Source organism: Ascidia mentula, chromosome 5 (assembly GCF_947561715.1).
Source record: "Ascidia mentula chromosome 5, kaAscMent1.1, whole genome shotgun sequence".
NCBI lineage: Eukaryota > Metazoa > Chordata > Ascidiacea > Phlebobranchia > Ascidiidae > Ascidia > Ascidia mentula.
In genome coordinates this window covers 19,070,656-19,089,080 of record NC_138570.1, presented here as the reverse complement: position 1 = coordinate 19,089,080, position 18,425 = coordinate 19,070,656, and the positions used below count along the sequence as shown (strand labels likewise).

The window sequence follows — 18,425 nt, the reverse complement described above, 5'->3', positions numbered from 1 at the left end:
TAAGTTGTCGCAAAGAATTTAAGCTGTGACATGAAATATTTGTGAATGGAGATTTCGATTTTTTAATAACCTAGCATTAGTGTTATTTGTCAATTTTGCCACATTCTCCCAACCTAAAGACTTTCCCATTCCTCTGGGGCAATGTTTGCCTGCGTTCCCGCATATATAAATTCCGGTTTGCCTGCGTTCCCGCACATGTCGACTGGGTCGGTCAATGTCCAACGGGTCGTCCAATCAGCGGTCCGCGGGCTTGGTTTGCAAGTTTTTACTTTTTGGGACACAAACGTGGCCACATACAGGTAGGCCAAAGATCTCTATTCCATCTTTCTGATTGGATCGCACATTTTCGTCTTCAGGGAAGGTATCGGTTCTGGGCTTCATTCGATGGAAGTGAACCGTTTGCTTTTTACCAGCCGCGTCCTCGATGATATAGTTGGCGGGGTCGCGGCCACTTTGACAACGCGATAGGGTTATTTGAATGGTCGCTGCAGCTTTTGCATTTTCCCACCAGGACTGCTGGGTCCGTGATTAGAACGTAATCACCGACTGAATGTGTTGTCCCGTGTTGTCGCCGATCGTAATAACTTGTAATGCTGGAGTCGGAGACGCATCATTTCCTCCGTTAGTTCCAAACAATCGCGTGAACGATTGATTTCGGCTTCGTGTGATATCTCGTTCCCTTTCCCGCCGTTTCCCCCAACCACGTCTACGGGCAGTCGTAGTGGTCGCCCTGTCAAAAGCGTATGGGGTGGGAATACCCAGACTCGATACAACCCCGACAAAACTGTTCTACTTCTTCACGCCATCTGTACCAATATTACCTTTGGGCGACTTTCGAAAGGGTCTTCGCGATTCCTGGATGCCCACCTCCGAGCGCGTTCTCTTGTAGTGCAACAATAACCCCTTGTCTTAAACTTAGAGGGAGAACTGCTTTAACTACGATCTTTACCCCGTAATCAGTTTCCACGCACAACTCCTTTCTCTTTTGCAGTAGTCGAGTAAAGAGCGATCAACAATTTCGAAATAAAGCGCCTTAAACAAATGAACGTCCCGTTTCCCCCGTGCGATTGCACGCGCCCTGAAAGTGCTTCGCGTTGCCTCCCTGATCGTTCGGCATTGGTCCCATGGTGCAAGGCTCGTTTCTTTAGTTCTTTGTATTCGACTGCATAGAGGTTGTCCTCGCCATCCTCTATAGACCATTTTATGTCATCGTTGATGGATGCCAGGAACAAATGTTATTTAACCTGATCCATGGCTTCGATACTTTCGCAGCACAATTCGGAAGTTGAAATATTCCACAAGATTATCGCCAGATCACAGCGGAGGTGGTTGTATTTAAACGTTAAGACTCACTGTAAAAAGACCGTTATAAAAAGACACCACACCCGGGTATTGCTCAGTGGGTGTGGTGACAGGGCCCTGGCTGATCGGCAAGTTATTACGCAATAATCTCGACAGCGCGGGAATTGAGCATAGTGAGATTTGAGGGGCGACCCCTTATTACTAAATACAACCCTATAGAGACCCAAATAAGGTCATTACCCTAACCCTGTCTACCTAATTCAGAGATAGCCCGGAACCTGCAATAACGGCTCACCATTGAGGCCAAAATACCTCACACTATGGTTTCACTAAACGGGCATCTGACTTTAATAAAACGAACTGGTATCAAAAACTGCGATGAAAATTACCCACAATACCACTGAGCCCTTCGGTACAAAATTCTCTCTTGGCAACAACCACTGTATAGCGCGACGCCCATCTCAAAACCAGCGGGTTGTTCACGCAGCACTCCTTGCACCGGCCAATAAACCAATCAATGACTTGCATGTGATCCAATAAAGCGTTACGGGATGTGGCAAACGTAGAAATAGACAGGGGCGCAAAAATAATACAAAGGGGCAATTTGGTAAAACGTTAGTGCAGGAAACCGATGAAAAACAAAATATTGCAATGTGTTGTGCGCAAACGTAATAAAGACTGCTTTAAATAAACAACAGAGATATTCAAAGAAAGCAAAAAGAAGGGCATTAGTGCCGTGTGTCATTTTCGCCACACTTAATAAGGATGTATGAGTTAAAAAATCATCTGTCTTCCGTGTACATAAGATTGGTTTGTCAGCTGTGACGTCAAATGTTCCAGCGCATTCAGCTTCGCTTTTATGTTTTCCGATCAAACAAATCGGGAAACTGGGGAAGCCAAAGTTCAGACCCGCCATGAAACAACATGTTTGTGTCACGTAAGCGGCGTCAAAAGCACTGCTTTTTTCCTTAAGACCGATTAGTAGCAATGCAAAGTTAAGTGCAGGTACATATATTAGCCATATGGCGTATTTTAAAGATTCAAATAGTATTGAATTAATGATATCTGGAAAGAAATATTTATGAGCAATAAACAAGAAAAAGTTGGGCAATATACGAGAAAATATGTCAAACAAGCAAATGTGTGTAGACAGGTCATTGCGGAAACAAACATGACTGTACTAAAAATTACTCCTCCGGAAAGTAGTGCAGACCTACATTATGCTGATTTGAAGATCAATACCAATCAATAGAGTTTAAAGTGTATGTAGTCGGCAAAACACCAATCTTAACAAAAACTGCTCGTTACTAGAGGCAAACATCGTTTTTTGAGTCGTGCCATGACGCCAGTCTCAATTCAGGAGAATTATGGGAAACTTAAAAGTTTAGCGAACTTAGTACTCAATAAACTGTTGTTTAAGCTATTCGAAAATCCTTTCTAACACCAATTTCATTAATTTGGAATAATATCACTAATCAACACTTTAAAAATCGACCCAGTATAAAAACAATACATAATTTCTTTTGTTTTTTGGGGGGAATATTTTTATGTTTACTCAATAGCGCCACCTATAGTTAGCGTCATCAGTCGTCTGCGCAACGATAATTGACATCGCAAACTAGCCCAGATAGCGACCGAACTTAGTAAAAAGTGTTCTTTAACTTTGGTAAACTGTAAACATCTACTTGTTAAAAAAAGTAATTTCAGAAGGGCATTTAACATAGAATTTCTTACTTGTTATTGTGTGTACATACTGTGGTTGTTTCTGCTACCAGCGTTGGTCTGTGAGATTAATGCTGATAAACAACCGAAGTCAGTTGTTGGCGGTGGTAGATATTTTGGTGATATGGTCGTTGACTTATTTGCAACTATATGCCAAATCTTATGTTAGTGATACTGAATGACCTTAGTTTGAGAAATCTGTTTTTGTTTGCAGTTAAAATTTTTGTCATGTTTTGATATTGCTTCACATTTGAAAGAAGCTACAGCCAACACTCATCATGTCGAGTCCCGATGCCCCGAGGAAACCAATGCCAGACACAAAACGTGTGGCCGATTTTGAAACTGAACCACAAAGACCAGGTAGGAAGTGTGTTTGAACAACTATTTTCTCAATAACGTCATGGTATTATTGTTCAAAGTAACTTATTTCTGCAGTTTCTGTGCCCTCCTTTGCTTGATTTGTGTTAAATTATGTTTTTTAACCAGGTCCTTCACAGCAATTATCAACACAGAGAGCAAACATAACTAAAAGCATTGTTGGAGTTCAGGGTGATGTGAATATAACAAACTACATTACACCAGGTGACAAATACATGTCATAGTTAACAAGCACTGAACATGCCCATGGAGAAAAAACATTCATTTGTAAATTATGTTTATGTTCCGTTTTTAAAGTTAGCAGCTTTATAACCCAAGTGGGTAATTACACAGACATCGCTTTATATAATTATGTTGCAAATTCAAACAAAGACAAGTAAACAAATATGTAATGTTCTCTGTCTCCAACTGGTTTTAAAATAATGTGATGTGCTTGAGTAGTTCCAGTTTTCTGCTCACTGAAAATATAAAAAAAAACAAGTTTTTTAAACTATATTTTTGTAATAAGATTCATCAAACACCAAAGCAGATGAGCAAGAAGATGAAGGTAAATTAATATGCTTACTATAACTCATTGGTCAGGGATACATTCAAAAAGTTTAGCCAACAAAGATTTGTAATCAGTTTTAATTCAGAAGGGGTGGCAATTAGTTTTGGTCGCATACATTTTTGTAAGCACAAAATTTTTGAAAAAATTTATTGAAGCAGTGTTTATACCATACCATAAAACAAACAAAATGTTTTTGTTCTCCCAAAACTTAGCCAGCTGAACTGCAAACTTGGAGTAAGATCTTGCAATATAAACAGTGTGTCTATTTCTATTTTGCCTGCAGACAAAAGGCAGCTCAAAGCCATTGAAATCATCAAAAATCAACAGAATGATCTTAAGGCTGTGGTTCCTCTTCCTGGTTTATGTGAAGAGGGAGTTCCAGATGTCAATCCTTCCCTAGAGGTAATTGACTTCTACAGAGGCGTCGATACCAAAAATGAAAGGTCACATTTGCCACCAACAGCAAAGGACAAAGTAGATCAAGGTCAGGGCAAACCCCTAACATTTGAGGAGTTGATTTCGACAATTGAAAAAGGTGATCAATTTCTTGCAATTATTGGCGCAGCGGGGTCAGGGAAAAGCACCATGTCTAAGAAACTGTTTAAACGCATGAAAAAGAAGTATTTGGTGGTGCATCTAAGTTTCATGTATTTAAACTTTGGAGATGAAAAACTAACACTGCAAGAGCTTATACTTGATAGACAGTTTCCTGATGTTGAACAAACTGTACGAGATGCTGCATTTAGATGGATGAAAAAAAATCCCCAAAAATGTGTTTTATTATTTGATGGATTAGATCAGGCAACATGGTCACTAGAAAATATGACAGCTATAAGTGCAAGTTACGAAAATCGTTTGACAGTTCAACAGCTTGTTGCCAATCTCTGCGGAAAAACCTTCTTCAAAAAATCATCTTTGATATTTACGTCCCGCCCCCATTCCCTGCTCACAATTCCTGTGGAAATTCGTCCAAAATCCATCATTAATGCCCATGATTTCTCTGCAGAAAACATGAAAAAGCTTTTTTATTTTTATGGTGGTGAAAAAGCAAGTGAACTGTGGACAAAACTTGAAACTGAATCTGCAGAAGTGCTAAATTTTTGTCGCAATCCATTACTTTTGCAATTTGTTTTGTATGCCAGTTTGTTTGGTGACAAAAACAGTTGTGGCACAATTACCAACATATTTAATGCTGTTTTGCAACAACTTGATGTGTCAGAACATACGAAGGACAAGGATACAAACTTTGTGATAAAAGCCCTTGGCCAAATGGCGTATAATGGAAAGGCTCGTAAAACTGTTGTGTTTACCCATACAGACCTCTCTGAAGTGGGTCTTGATTATATCAAAGTACAAAATATTATAATCAAACTACCCAAGTATTCCTGGCTACCACAGCGAAAAGTTTTTGATGGTGCCGAAGCAATTTTTTACTACTCACATGAAACTCTGCAGGAATTCCTCGGGGCTTACTACATTTCCTTCTTCATGCCAGATAAAGAATTTGACCAAATTCTGAAAGAATTGGTTAGAAACGCACACTGGGCTATGACGCGACGGTTTACTTATGGCCTTTTGCTTGGAGAGACAAGTGGTAAGTAAAGCAGTCAAAACCATTGTTACATCAATTACATTTGCTAGGTTCATATATTTGTTTTCTATACAGCTACAAGAAGTGACAACGCTGAGGCTGGTTATGAGTCTAAGTGTGATGCTACTTCTGTTGGCAACGTCACAGATTCTGGGAGTCAGCAAACAGGTATGCAGACCAATGTTGCTCACATTTTTACACTTATGTTGGGTCACCAAAATAAGATCATGTCTTTCCATCCACATAAGTCAGTACCATAGAACCACATATTAATGCACGTAAAGCTTGAATACAGACCTCAACAGAAATGATAATTACATTTGGATGCAAAAACATTAAGTAAAAGTCATTTGTAAAGAAAAATTCATGTCCACAATTCTATTTTTCCTAAAAATGTGTTTGATTTTTCAGGCAACAGTGGTAAATTATTGGATGCACTTTCAAGATTTTTCCGTTTGCATCCGAAGCATCATGGAGTGCTGCGTGAGTACACGATATAAATACAGATTGGATTAAAGCTTGTTAATGCACAGGTTCCGCTCAGTTTTAAGAAACAGTTGCTGTATTTCTAGAAAACAAAGGCGAAAACAATCCGTCCTACCAAATACATGTCAACAGTTTTATTGCAAATGTTGTTGTTTCTTGTTTTCCAGACAAACGTGCGAAATTATTGGATGCACTTTCAAGATATCTCCAATCTCAACCCTGGAGATACGATCTACTGAGTGAGTAAATGATATGAATGCCAACAGTTTAATGCGTGTTTGTAAACACAACATTTATTTGCGTAACAATGGGTGGGTTTGTTACGTCACACAGTCATTGTTTGAACCGAACACTCAATGCAGTTTTTTTAGTTGTGATTAAATGTTGTGGAGGAAAGACGCGTTTATTTCTGTCGTGTAATTTTTATATTTCTGATAATTTAAACGTTTTATATTGGATTGATTTGTTGGTTCTTGTGTTGATTAAATCCGACTTAAACGTGGGGAATTCTGTGCAAGAATAAAGTAAGTTTTAGTTTTAAGTGATTTTATTAAAACTGGAAACCAGACATCTGCTTTTTTAATAAACTTGCTCCTGTTTTGTTTCAGATCTGTTTCTAGATTTAAAGGAAATCCAAAAATGCCACCAAGAAAAAATCGCCGCGTTTTGTCCTCGGAAGTTGTATTTTTCCTCAACCCGACTTCACTCAATCGTTCAGGTTTTGGCTGAATTTTTACCAAAAGTTACAAGAAATTATTTGCGGCTGTGGCTGGCGAGATGCGGCCTGAACTCCGAAGATTTAACGATTATTTGTGAAGCAATAAAAAGAATGAAACCAAAGGTTTGTTTGTGTTTTTATTTATTTTGTGACCAAGATTCTGTTTTAAATCCCTGGCATTTTTTGCAAAAGTTTATTTATTTAAAGAAAAAACACGAAATAGTTTTAGTTTTGGGATAAAATGTTGCTTCTTCCTGGTTCACCTAGTGTAGAAATATTTCCAACAAACAATGTTTTTATTTTAAATAGTTGAGATATCTCGTCCTGAATGGAAACGAGTTTCGCGGAAAAGACGACGGGAAAAAAATTTGTGAGATTTTACCGAAGGTTGGGGGGACGTTGAGTCTGCTTGAGTGCAAAATGGATCCGGAGTCGATTGAGATGGTGAAGGAGGAACTTGCTAATATGGAAAACCCTGTGAGGATTTAATTTATATTTGTATAAAAACATTTATTTGTGAAATTTCATAAAATTAAAACTTTTTGTGACTTTTTTCAGCCGGAAGTTTGGGGTTTGGATGAAGGTCAACAGTTCCTCCTCTCATCCGATCCAGATCCCAGTGGTTCGGATTGAAGCAGATTCTCAACACGAAAACTATTTCCTGTTCCCGAATTATTTGTGTTTTGTTTTCGTGATTTCAGAAATAAATGATTTTTAACAAAAAACAAAAACTCTGACATTTTTTCCCAAGCGTCACTAAGCAACACATAAACTTTAACAGTGCCACTAGAGGTATTATAACAAAAATAGAAATAATAATCAAATTAGGAAATGAGACATAATTTTCTGGTTGATTTCTGACAAAAATCAAATTTACGCAATGGTTTTTGTTGTTTAAATATAGAAATTTTACTCCATTAATTTAGTGGTTTAAGAATTGACACATATTTATCTTAAAATTGTATTTAATGAAGCAACAATTAAGCCTCCCATTTACGTCATCAAATTTTACTGTTAAAATCGATTTCGCTTATGTAAGTTACCATAAGAATCGTCAGTTTCTGCAAAAATTACATAATAGTAGTAATAATGAAAGCAATAAAATACACTATAAAATAAAAAAATACGCCACTGGAAGTCCTTTCTTTACGTTATCTCCTCAAAGCTCAAACAGTGAACTATACAGTGTGGTAGCGAACCTATAAGCAGTGGGTAGCGGAGACAAGGAAAAAACCGCACACTCACACGCGACCGCAAAAACCTGAAGCACAAACAAGTGTACCAGGAGCAATAAATACGACTAAAAATGGAATTAATTAGTAAAAGGTAAAATCGAAATGCAATAAAAATTATCTAATTCCCGGTAAAATCATTTTCTGAACGTTTACAGATGCTTTCGTCATATGAAGTCATTTGGCCTCACAAACATCCAAAGACTTTGCCGTCGGTTCTTGAACAAATGTCACTGAAAAGCAGGTTTCAATGGATGGGCACCGAGCTAGTGTACCGTGTTTGGATGTGTGATGGTGAAGAAGGACCGTTTTGTCACTCTTACCGATATCGCTTGTTACCCTGTTCCAGTCAGACCGGTAAAAATTTGTGTTTTGTTTGGCCGACATATTTTTCTTTATATGTGCAACACGTTGCTACGTAGGCTATATACCAAAATTGGCGTAAGTTAGTTGTTGTGTCAGTTTGTACACCGTTACTGTGATGGTTTCCAAAAGTAACGTTTGAATTGCCATTTTATTTGAATAATAAAAGCAAAATACATTAATAATCTTTTTGCTGATAATGGAATCTCAGAGTTGTGCCCATTAGTGATTTTGTATTAGCCTCCAAACACTTTTCTGCACATTGCCCTTTGTTATTAGAACTGCTTTACCAGCTCCACAGAGCTAAGTTTCTAAACTCTTTAACATATTGCTTACAACTGAAAATCTACAACGGAAATGAAGAAAAAGTATAGGCCAGCCGCTAGACCATAGCGTAATTAAAATTGCCACGTGCATAGACAAAACATTCAAACAAAAGTCCTTTTTTAGAACACAAACTTGCATTTGTTTGTTCAAAAAAGGTATATATAGCCTATATATTTTGTAGTTACTCCAACTGCATGCTTTTACGCAAAACATGTGATGCAATTCCCCTCTTTAGCTGATGTCTCGGTTTGTCGAAAGTGAACCGCTGTGAAATATGCAGTTGTTTGTTTGCCGCCAGAATGTTTAGAAAAATGGGATCTAGTAGAACGTACCTATTTTCTTAAAATCGGGGAAACCCCAAATTACGTCACATTGATGGTGAGATGAAGTTGGTATGGCGTCACACCAAAAATTAACATGTTATAGATCTTCTCGTGAGAACGCATTTTAGTTTGAGTCTTTCTGAATAATGTCAGCGTACAGCGAGTACAGAACAAAATTATTTTCTCGAACTAAGCAATTTCGCAATTATTATTTACAAAGTGCGTGTATGTGTTTTTTGTATGATAACTATTTTGTTAAAGACCCACGACAAGTAATATAGCGCATGTTTTATATTGTGTGGTATGCTGTTAAGTGTTACTAACAAATACAGTGACTTGTTATTTTCAGGATAAAACAGTTTTTATACATTAGTGGTTATTTCCTACAGAACACCATGAGTGCAGAAACCTGCCTGGTACTATTGCTTGTAACCAGTGCTGCCTTGGTTGCTGCTGGACCTGAATGTATTAAGAACTGCTCCACTATCTCATCACATACTAGGCCTAATGTCAATACCCTGCACACAATTTCTTGTACTATGGAGACAAAGCAGTGTAATGCCTTTTCAAATATATCCAGCCCACCAAGTCCGCCAAAAAAAGATTCTGAAAATGCTGAAGCCTGGTATCTTTACCCCAGTAATGGCGTTGACCGAATTGCCCTTAATTTTACCTGGAAGAGAGCACATGAAGGTTCTGTGGTAAATCTGCAAGGATATTATTTTGCCATACTTGATAATAGTGGCAATGTACTGAAGGAGATGTACTACTGTATACACACTGTCATGGAATTCAACCTTCACGTATTTGCCAAATTTTATTATGACTGTTATGGCACTGAACCTTTAGATTACATAAAACCTGGGTCAAGATTCAAAGTTTTCATTGCTAGCTTGCCTGAGTCTGGCCCATTGAAAAAAAGTGCATTGAAATGGATCATAAATATACCTGGATGTAGTGACAAGCGTATGGCTAATGTTCAAGAATGCATTGATGAAAGATTATTAAGGTTTCGAGTCAAGCAATATGTGTGTCCCAATAGAACCATGTTGATTGACTACAATGTCCCAAAAGGTCTTGGAATCACTGCAGACATCATCCTTTGTTATGCTGAGAAGTACAGATCAAGTTTTAATCTTTGTGAAATGGAAGAGGCATTACATGACTTACCCCTATCAGGCAATGGTACTTCTTTGGTTTTGCCTGAAAATTTTGACATTAGGGCAAATATATCAGTTATGTTAAGAGGTTCTAATAGCAGTACCCTCCAGTTAGCTTCATATATTAAGTTTAAATGCCAAGAAGATTCAAGTCCACTTCCCATCATAATTGCCTTGTGTGCCGTATTTGGATTGGCAATCACTGTTGGTTTCTTCATTTTTATCAAACGAAGAAAAGTAAAACAATTTGTCGTGTCGTCTTGTTATGAGAAAAAAGAAGAGCCTGCAGTTCCCACTGACGACAAAATTACCAAAATCCGAAACTATGAAATAGTGGTGGAATGTCAAACAATAAAAGAAGTAAGAACCGTCTGCATAACATTTGTTGAAGATCATAAAATGCACTCTGATGTTCTTAATGCATTTGCATCCTTTCTGCAAAATGACCTTGGATTCAAAGTAGTGTTTGAACTGTGGGAGCAAGAGGATATTTACAAGGATGCCTCAACTTGGATTGACAAAGCAGTAACAGAATCAGATAGGTTGATTGTTGTGTGGTCACCAAAGGCATTTGAAAGGTGGACTAGTTTTAATAAAGGTGATTATAAAACAGAGCAACAGGATTTGTTCACTCCCATCTTGAAGCAAATTCAAAAAGATCTTATGTTTGCAAAGAATAAAGGAAAATACTTTTTCACCTTTTTTGACTACTGTTCTGAAAAGGACATCCCCGAAAAGTTCCGTGATATCACTTTCTGCCATTATCGGCTCATGCAGCAATTCAAAGAGCTTTACTTTCGCTTAATGGACAGAGAAATGTTTCAACCAGGGGCATGCATAAAGCTGAACAAAGTGGAACCCCAAAACTACTTCAACCAAAACATAAACAAGTATGGCCTTGCTTTAAAGACTCGAATTGATAAAATGTGTCAACTGGTGAAGGATAATCCAAATTGGTACGAAGCAAAATTGCCAACAACATTTGAAATAGAAGCGTCGCCAAGTGAGCAGCGCAGCAGTGACGAACTGCTTATGGTGAATATGTTAAGTGTTGCACCTCCACCTCCACTGTTTATTTCAGTGGAGAGAAACCCACAAAAATTTCTAGCACCGAATACTCCAGTTACAGAAGTTCCAATTGCTGCTGAGAAACCTCAAAGTCAACGCCAGCCAGTCGAAAATACTGAAAGTTATATGGCTGCAGATGATGGCGAATCAGTAGAACAAAATGCTCAACTAAAGGAGTTATTGCCCAAGAAAAAGTCCAAATATGCAGATGAAAATCTTCGACTACAAATTGCCCGAAGAGTTCCATGTGAAAATAATGAAGCTTCCAAACCATATGCGAGGGAATATCTGGTTATGGCTCCTTTAAACAATCCAATTTCACCGCAAGATAGTGGGATTGAGACATTGAGTCCTCGTACAGAGTCAGCGATGAGTGATTGTTCAATTCATGCTTCCTCGTTTCATTTTGATGACGATGACATCGATGAGTGTGTTCGAGTCGGAGAATCAGCACACACACCAGAACTTGCCCCCATCGACCTCACAAACGATCCATGGAAGTCTTTAGCTTCCTTTGAATAAAACTAAAGCTATGTAGAAATTCGTTTTTGAGTAAACTTGAACAAAGTTTTGTGATTTATGTAGAAGCAGCACTTGATTAATCATTCAATTTTGTTGTAATTCCACATTTTTACGATGGTTTTCAATTTGTTATTGCCGAAGAGCACATTACTATTTCTTTTTTTATTGAACAGCGATGCACTTTTTTATTGATGTATGTGTAACAGTTGTGCTTTATTTTTTATTTGTTTCTTCTGTTGTTTTACTTAGCGTCTTAGTGAGCCATCTAATTATGTTTTAGCTTGTTTCACCAAAAGTTTCATTTCGGCCAAATAATTTTTGTCATTTTCACAAAACTTGTAAATATATTTTTTTTTAATTTTTATTCTAAGCCTATGCAATATCGTGAGCAAGTGATGCTCAAATTTGATTTGAAATTCTTAACTTCTCCAAAAACTACGTTGATAGGAAATTTGAATTAGGTACACACCCTAATGTATACTTGAATTTTGTAATAAATTTTTTGTTCAGAATTTGAAATGGTTCGTCATAGTTGAAATGTTCTCTAAAGGAACTGTGACCTTATTAGTGTAATGCAAGTTTATTTATGCATTTTGGTTGAGCGCTGTATGTCACAAGCCTTTAGCTTCATTACAAATTTTCTTCAAGAAACTCCTTGACGTGTAGCGTATGAAGAGTAACATTCTCAAACCAGACGTTAGCCTCATCCGCGTTAAAGAGCTTGTGTTTTTGCGTCGTTCTTTTTATCCTAAATCGATGCCAGGGGTAGGTACGTTCTACCTTTTTAGGATCGTTTGGGTCGACCTATACGTAGGACGGATTAATACAACAAAAATGCCTCCTTTTAACGTTATGAGTCCTTGATTAAAAAGAGGATAAACGAATAATTGAAGAAAGTTAAAAGAAAAACAACTATTTTAACTGGCGAGAAATCAGCATCGAAATACAAATTACAGTAAAGCATCCCACTTCCCTTTACATGTATTTAGTTCGTATTTCCGAGCGATATATTCAGTACAGGTGTTCTTTTTGACTGTAAAGTTATCACAAAGTTAGTCACTGTCGGTCGCTTATTTGCATAATTACATCTACAGGTAGTGAAACGGACAAATCGCAACGCACAATTTGAAACACATTCGTACATCCTTTTATTATTGTACATTCCAAATACAATAAAATGTGGTTAAAAATGAAGTAATATAAATCTCCATGGTAACCTTACCTCAAGAGTGGAGTCCCAACCCGTGTGCTTTAGGTTGATTTGCGTTGTTAGTCCCATAACATAGTAACTCTCAGAATTTTTTACTATGGCACTATACTGCTACCTAGCAGACAGGAAAGCAAAATGTAGGCAATCGCTATGGGGCGTGCTTTTGCCAACTTGAAAGTTGAATAATAGTAGGTTGATTTGATCATAATTCTGAGTAAAAAGAGACTGGCCCATATTGTTTTTAACATTGTCATGTTTAAATTTTACGCCTCTAGTGGTGAGTGGCCGATGGCAAAATGACGTCACCACCCGCGCGAGCCTTTCGCTTGTGTACTATTTAACAAAAGCAATAAAACACACAAAAGCGCTACACTCAAGTTAATAGAATGGAAAACTGGAAGCAAATTGTTCCCTGGCTCAACCTTTAAACAACAGCATAATGTAAACACTGTATGTTATCAGTTGTCTTAAATGCGGTCATGGTGCTTCTTAATGATTTGGCAGATTTTTGAATTCACGCATAGTCGAAATAACCATTTCTCGGCAGGCATATAGGTCACACGGTATAGTAGGTTAAATAAGTTTATAAGCCGCGACTTGCAATCGAGTAAATACGGTATACTGCAATATACTGCAACATTATTGTTATTTTGACAAAAGTTTCGCGGCGCATTTTAGCCCATTTTACGGCACACCATTTCAACTACAGTTTATTTCTGTTGTGCATTAGGTTTGCTGACAAAAACATAGTTTTTATTGTGCGGCCCTCGAGTTACTTTGTAAGCTTGTTGTTGGTTGTCTCTTAGCGTATTTTCATCGATAAATTACAAAGCGGGCACACAGAAGGGCTCAGTTTAAAAAAGCATTCACAAATAGTCTTTTTTTGATGTATACCGAACAGTAAATGTGCAGGAGAAAAATACAAGGGGGCACGAAGTTTAGCACTAAACCAACCGCATACATTTTCCTTAAACTTTTTGTTGGTCACAATAGCCCTGAGATGTAGCTTTGAATTTGAACGCTTGTTAATTTAGTTTTCACTGTAGCTTGAGGTATATTTTTATATATTTGCCTCTGTCATTGACTAAGGACTCCCATACAGCTTGTGCTTTGGGTTGAATCGTATTGGCGGCTTGAAGCCACGAATACAAAGCCTTTGTGCTTTTAAAACGTCTGTTAGCTTTTTATGTGAAGGCACTGGTTCATAGTCCCACTCGGGTATGCACGCTATAAGCCTGAGAAACTTAGTGAAATCTATTGTACTTGGGCCAAGACTAAAACAAAATAAAAGCGCTGTCTCAGGCACATTTGTGGCATCCTGCATGGGAATTGTATCTCGCCAGGGTGTAAAACGGTCTAACACCGTGGGTAAATACATCTTGCCTTGACATTGTGGTAAAGGCACAACTATGTGAATGTAGACATGATTTAAACGGTTTGACGGTCGTGGGTGTTTCTGTTACGTTACTTTGATGTACTGTTGCACTTTAGCTCGCTGACATGAAAGACACTGCCTAACCTATAAACTTTGCTTGCGCCATCCATCGCAAACAAACGTGGAGGCCATAAGCTGCTTAGTGACGCGGATGGAGAAGTACACGCATAGCATCAAACTCTTATTACGGACATTTTGCTGTGATGACCGGGCGTTGTTTACCGAGAGACACGTCGAGGTAAGCGTAACAACTGAAGTCACTGAATATGAAGGCGTGATCGGCAGAGTATAACGATGTAATACTCAAATCAGTTGGAGGCCACAGGTAGCTAATTAACAGTATCGCTGCAGCACTTATTTGTAACTATTGATACATGTGCGATAGAACATGTTATGAGCAATATCCTTATGTGAAAAAGATGAAACAGATATGAGATGACCAGCATTTGCGGAATTTTGTTTGGTTATTGCCAAGTAAAGACCTAAATTAATGTCAATAAAAATAAGTGATAAATTTTTCTGACCAAAAGTCGATATCCTATTGTTGGTTCCGGGAATGAAATGAAACTTAATTGTATCGTTTTGTACAATTTATACAGAAAGCAAAAATGCCGATGCAAAATTGGAAAGTCTTTGCCAAAATTGAAGGATGGGAAAATATTCCAAAAAATTATGAGAGTGATTTGGAAAGAATTGTTGCAACTGATGGACTTGTTTCTGTCCGCATGACAAGCGTCTGACAAGCGCCTAGAAATCAAAATACTCACTGGCCAACTTCAAAGGTAATGATATTCAACAAAATTCTCGCAAACATCTGATTTGCAAATACCCATATTTTTTTTACATTTTCAGACAAATTTTCTGACGACTATTGGAAAGAAGCATTCGAAAATTGTGAGACTATCAAAAGTCTCAAGGAAAGTAAAGATCGTAAAGCACTTAAAGTTCACAAGGAGGCAAATAAGGAAAAGATGAAGAGTTATTTTTTTCATGCAGTGTTGGTTGTGGGCTTCGGAGAGACCAAAAAAACGGAAGTTTTGGTTAATTAATGACAGGTAAATCCTAACAAAAAAGATCAATATTTAAAACTAGTTTTGCATCCAAGTCGAATTGGCAAATCGTCCTTGAGGCGTTTTTGTTTTTGTCGTGTAATTGTTGTGCTCTTTTGTTGACAAAAAATTTTGTGACATCATGTGTGGTTTTATGACATTTTTGTACTAACTTAGTCATCGTCAAAGACAGTCGTACCAAAGTCTAGTCAATATATGTGCAAAAAAGCTATTATATTGGCGAGCTGCAGACAGGGTGTGTACACGCACTGTTTCGGTACCACAAAGTGGAATTTAGTGTGCCTGTTAGTGTAGAAGCTAGCACAGTGCCCCTACAACAGCTGCACTGATGAGATCTTACAGTGCGTGTACACACCCTGTCTGCGGTTTGCCAAAAGTCAAGTCATTAAACATTTTCTCCTAATGAGCGCCATGCATTTTGATGGTTAACGAATATGTGAGAAAACAGGCTAATTGTTACACTGTACTGACGCTTAGCAGGCAGCCAAACACGTAACAAATAACCGTTGGGTAGCGTGCAAGAGTATTTAAATGCGTAAAAATGTTTCGGGAAATTAACAACGCTACTCACGGCGCTCAACCCAAACGATGCAGAAAACGTGACCAGGATTCGTGCCCAGGGCAAAATACAACAAGGTATGAAGATTTCCACAGCACAAACGCATCACTCAAAAACACTGAAATGCAAAGATGATGCACCAAACAAACTGCGATATATAAGCATACAAATTTCTACAAACAATGAACATGAATACGTGGGGTTGGAATCAAAAATTTTGTTACACAAGCTTTATGCAGTTGTACGTTCCTTTCCAACAACATAACATAAAAATGACAACAAACTAGCATCCATACAGCGGTTTGCTAGAATTAAAATACACTAGCGCAGAATCCTTAGCTTTACGTAGCTTTGTGTTTGTATCTAGTTTGTAGTCAAAAATTCATTTCATTCATTGCTGATTGCGACATGCATTGGGAAGGTTACAGTGTAACAGACAAACGTTGCTACGTATTGTAATCCGGATATACAGGGTACAAGTAAGTGAATCGGTAATAATTCGAGCGACACAAACATGGGTTACCGTGGCAGTGGAAATCTCCATGTTTGTTTTTGGAATGACAAAAATCTTTACAACTACCTGGTGCGGGACCTCAGAAACCCAACCCCACAGCACCAAATAGTTGTAACCGTAAACCAGTACCAAGCGCTTGAAACCGAATATCCCCGAAACGCTATGGCGATGCTCGCAAAACATTTATGTGTGGGGACACATCCGTATGAGAAAGGTTTATCGCGCCGAAGCCAATTTAAGCGGTTGGGAGAACACATCGGCTGAATCCTGTGGGAAAATGTGTCTTTGTTTCTGATTGTAATGGACCGGCATCGACATTACTTTTCAAACATCCTGTTGTCGCAAACGATGTAATTTGTTTTTTTTATATGTGTAAAAGCTATTGTTTTCATCGCCCGGACTTTTGCAATTTTTTGTTATGACAGTTCTCCATTTTCCAACATTATAGCTCACCTTGTAAATTTTCCTGAAACGGCGACCTTGAATCATAATAACGCCTGAACGTAGTGATTATGTCAAATTCATTTTTAATTGAAGTTATATTGTTGTAATAAGGCCTACATTTCAATAAGGTTACGTCACACGCGACTTCACGTTTGAGAAGTGTTGTTTAGTTTTTCAGTAAATCATGTCCGAAATGTTGTATTTATTTTCTTTAACTTACGTGACTGCTGGCAACTTAGGGTTGATTGTGGAAAAATGGTCATAGCATTGTTTGTTTCGAATTTCTCACGGAGGCATGACATCAGTGAAGGGCCAAAAACGTACTTTCTTAGTTTGCGAGATCGCCCAGCCTGCATGCATTTTTATTTTTACTGAATTTCTTTAGTCCCTCATTAGGAGAAACCCTTGTATTATAGTTTAGGGGTTGTTATGACTATTTGAAGTAAGAGATTACTGATTACCGAAGATTACCGCTTTCGTGTATAATTTTTTTGGCTCATTTAATAATCGACATGAGCTTAATGCAAATCTAAATCATAACTTTTACGTCCGTAATTGCAAACACTTCTATCACAATCGTTTGAGGAAATTCTATGACAATTATTCTAGATTCGACATGGGTACGTGTTTTTAAAACGTTAATCTTTATGTAATTTTTGAACGTGCTGAGGAAAACAGCAGAAGAGTGTCATAAACTGACTGGCCATAGGTGATTTAATGCAAAAGCATTTGGGCAAGCGCGACATCTCGCGACCGCGTCCCCCCGACGCACGACTGAATCATTTTTTTCCGAGCAAAGCTCGAAGAGTAGTGTGACTGCTAGTCGCAAGCCGCAATTATCGCCACATTTTCGCAAGTGAGCAGACGTCACAAACTTGGTCATTGAGCACTGAAGAATAATAAATCGCAGTATTAACCTCAAGCGACTTTTTACAACACGTAACCATGTCCAATCTAACAACCTATACAGAATAACAACCTTTATAACGAACGAGCAAACAACACTACCCAGTAAACACTTCCTTGTTTTTGACATGTGTTTAATCACATACCTCCGCCCGCTGTTTCCATCATAAAATCACTTTTTTGTGGGCGGGGGTTGATTTCACCGTATGTGATATCATACACAAGCATACAAGTCAAAGTGACGAGTAGTTGAAGTTATGCACAATACCAACCGCCGTACCTATGGAGGCCGTGGTGTTTGTTTTGTGTAGAAGGGTTTTTATACACATTTACACAACGTTTCATCGCTTGATTTCCAATTACACACAACAATACGGCGGTGGCGCAAAGACGTGTCAAGTTACTCTGTTGGGGAAAAGCCATTTGAAGGCTTTGGAATTATCTCGGTAGCGAGCGATTGGGGCCTGGTGACAACACCTTGCCACCAAACGCAACCATATCGCAATAAACAAGATCTTTGGCCTAGCGTTGTCTTCCTAGTTCCG

General features: G+C 38.1%; 1 protein-coding gene across 1 annotated transcript; it reads left to right on the top strand.

The window, feature by feature from the left end:
- The first annotated feature begins 9,377 nt into the window (after nucleotides 1-9,377).
- LOC145901666 (uncharacterized) lies at nucleotides 9,378-11,742 on the top strand. Its single transcript, XM_082989424.1, has one exon. It carries the CDS (start codon nucleotides 9,388-9,390, stop codon nucleotides 11,740-11,742), a length of 2,355 nt encoding a protein of 784 aa, XP_082845550.1. The 5' UTR covers nucleotides 9,378-9,387.
- The last annotated feature ends 6,683 nt before the right edge of the window (nucleotides 11,743-18,425 follow it).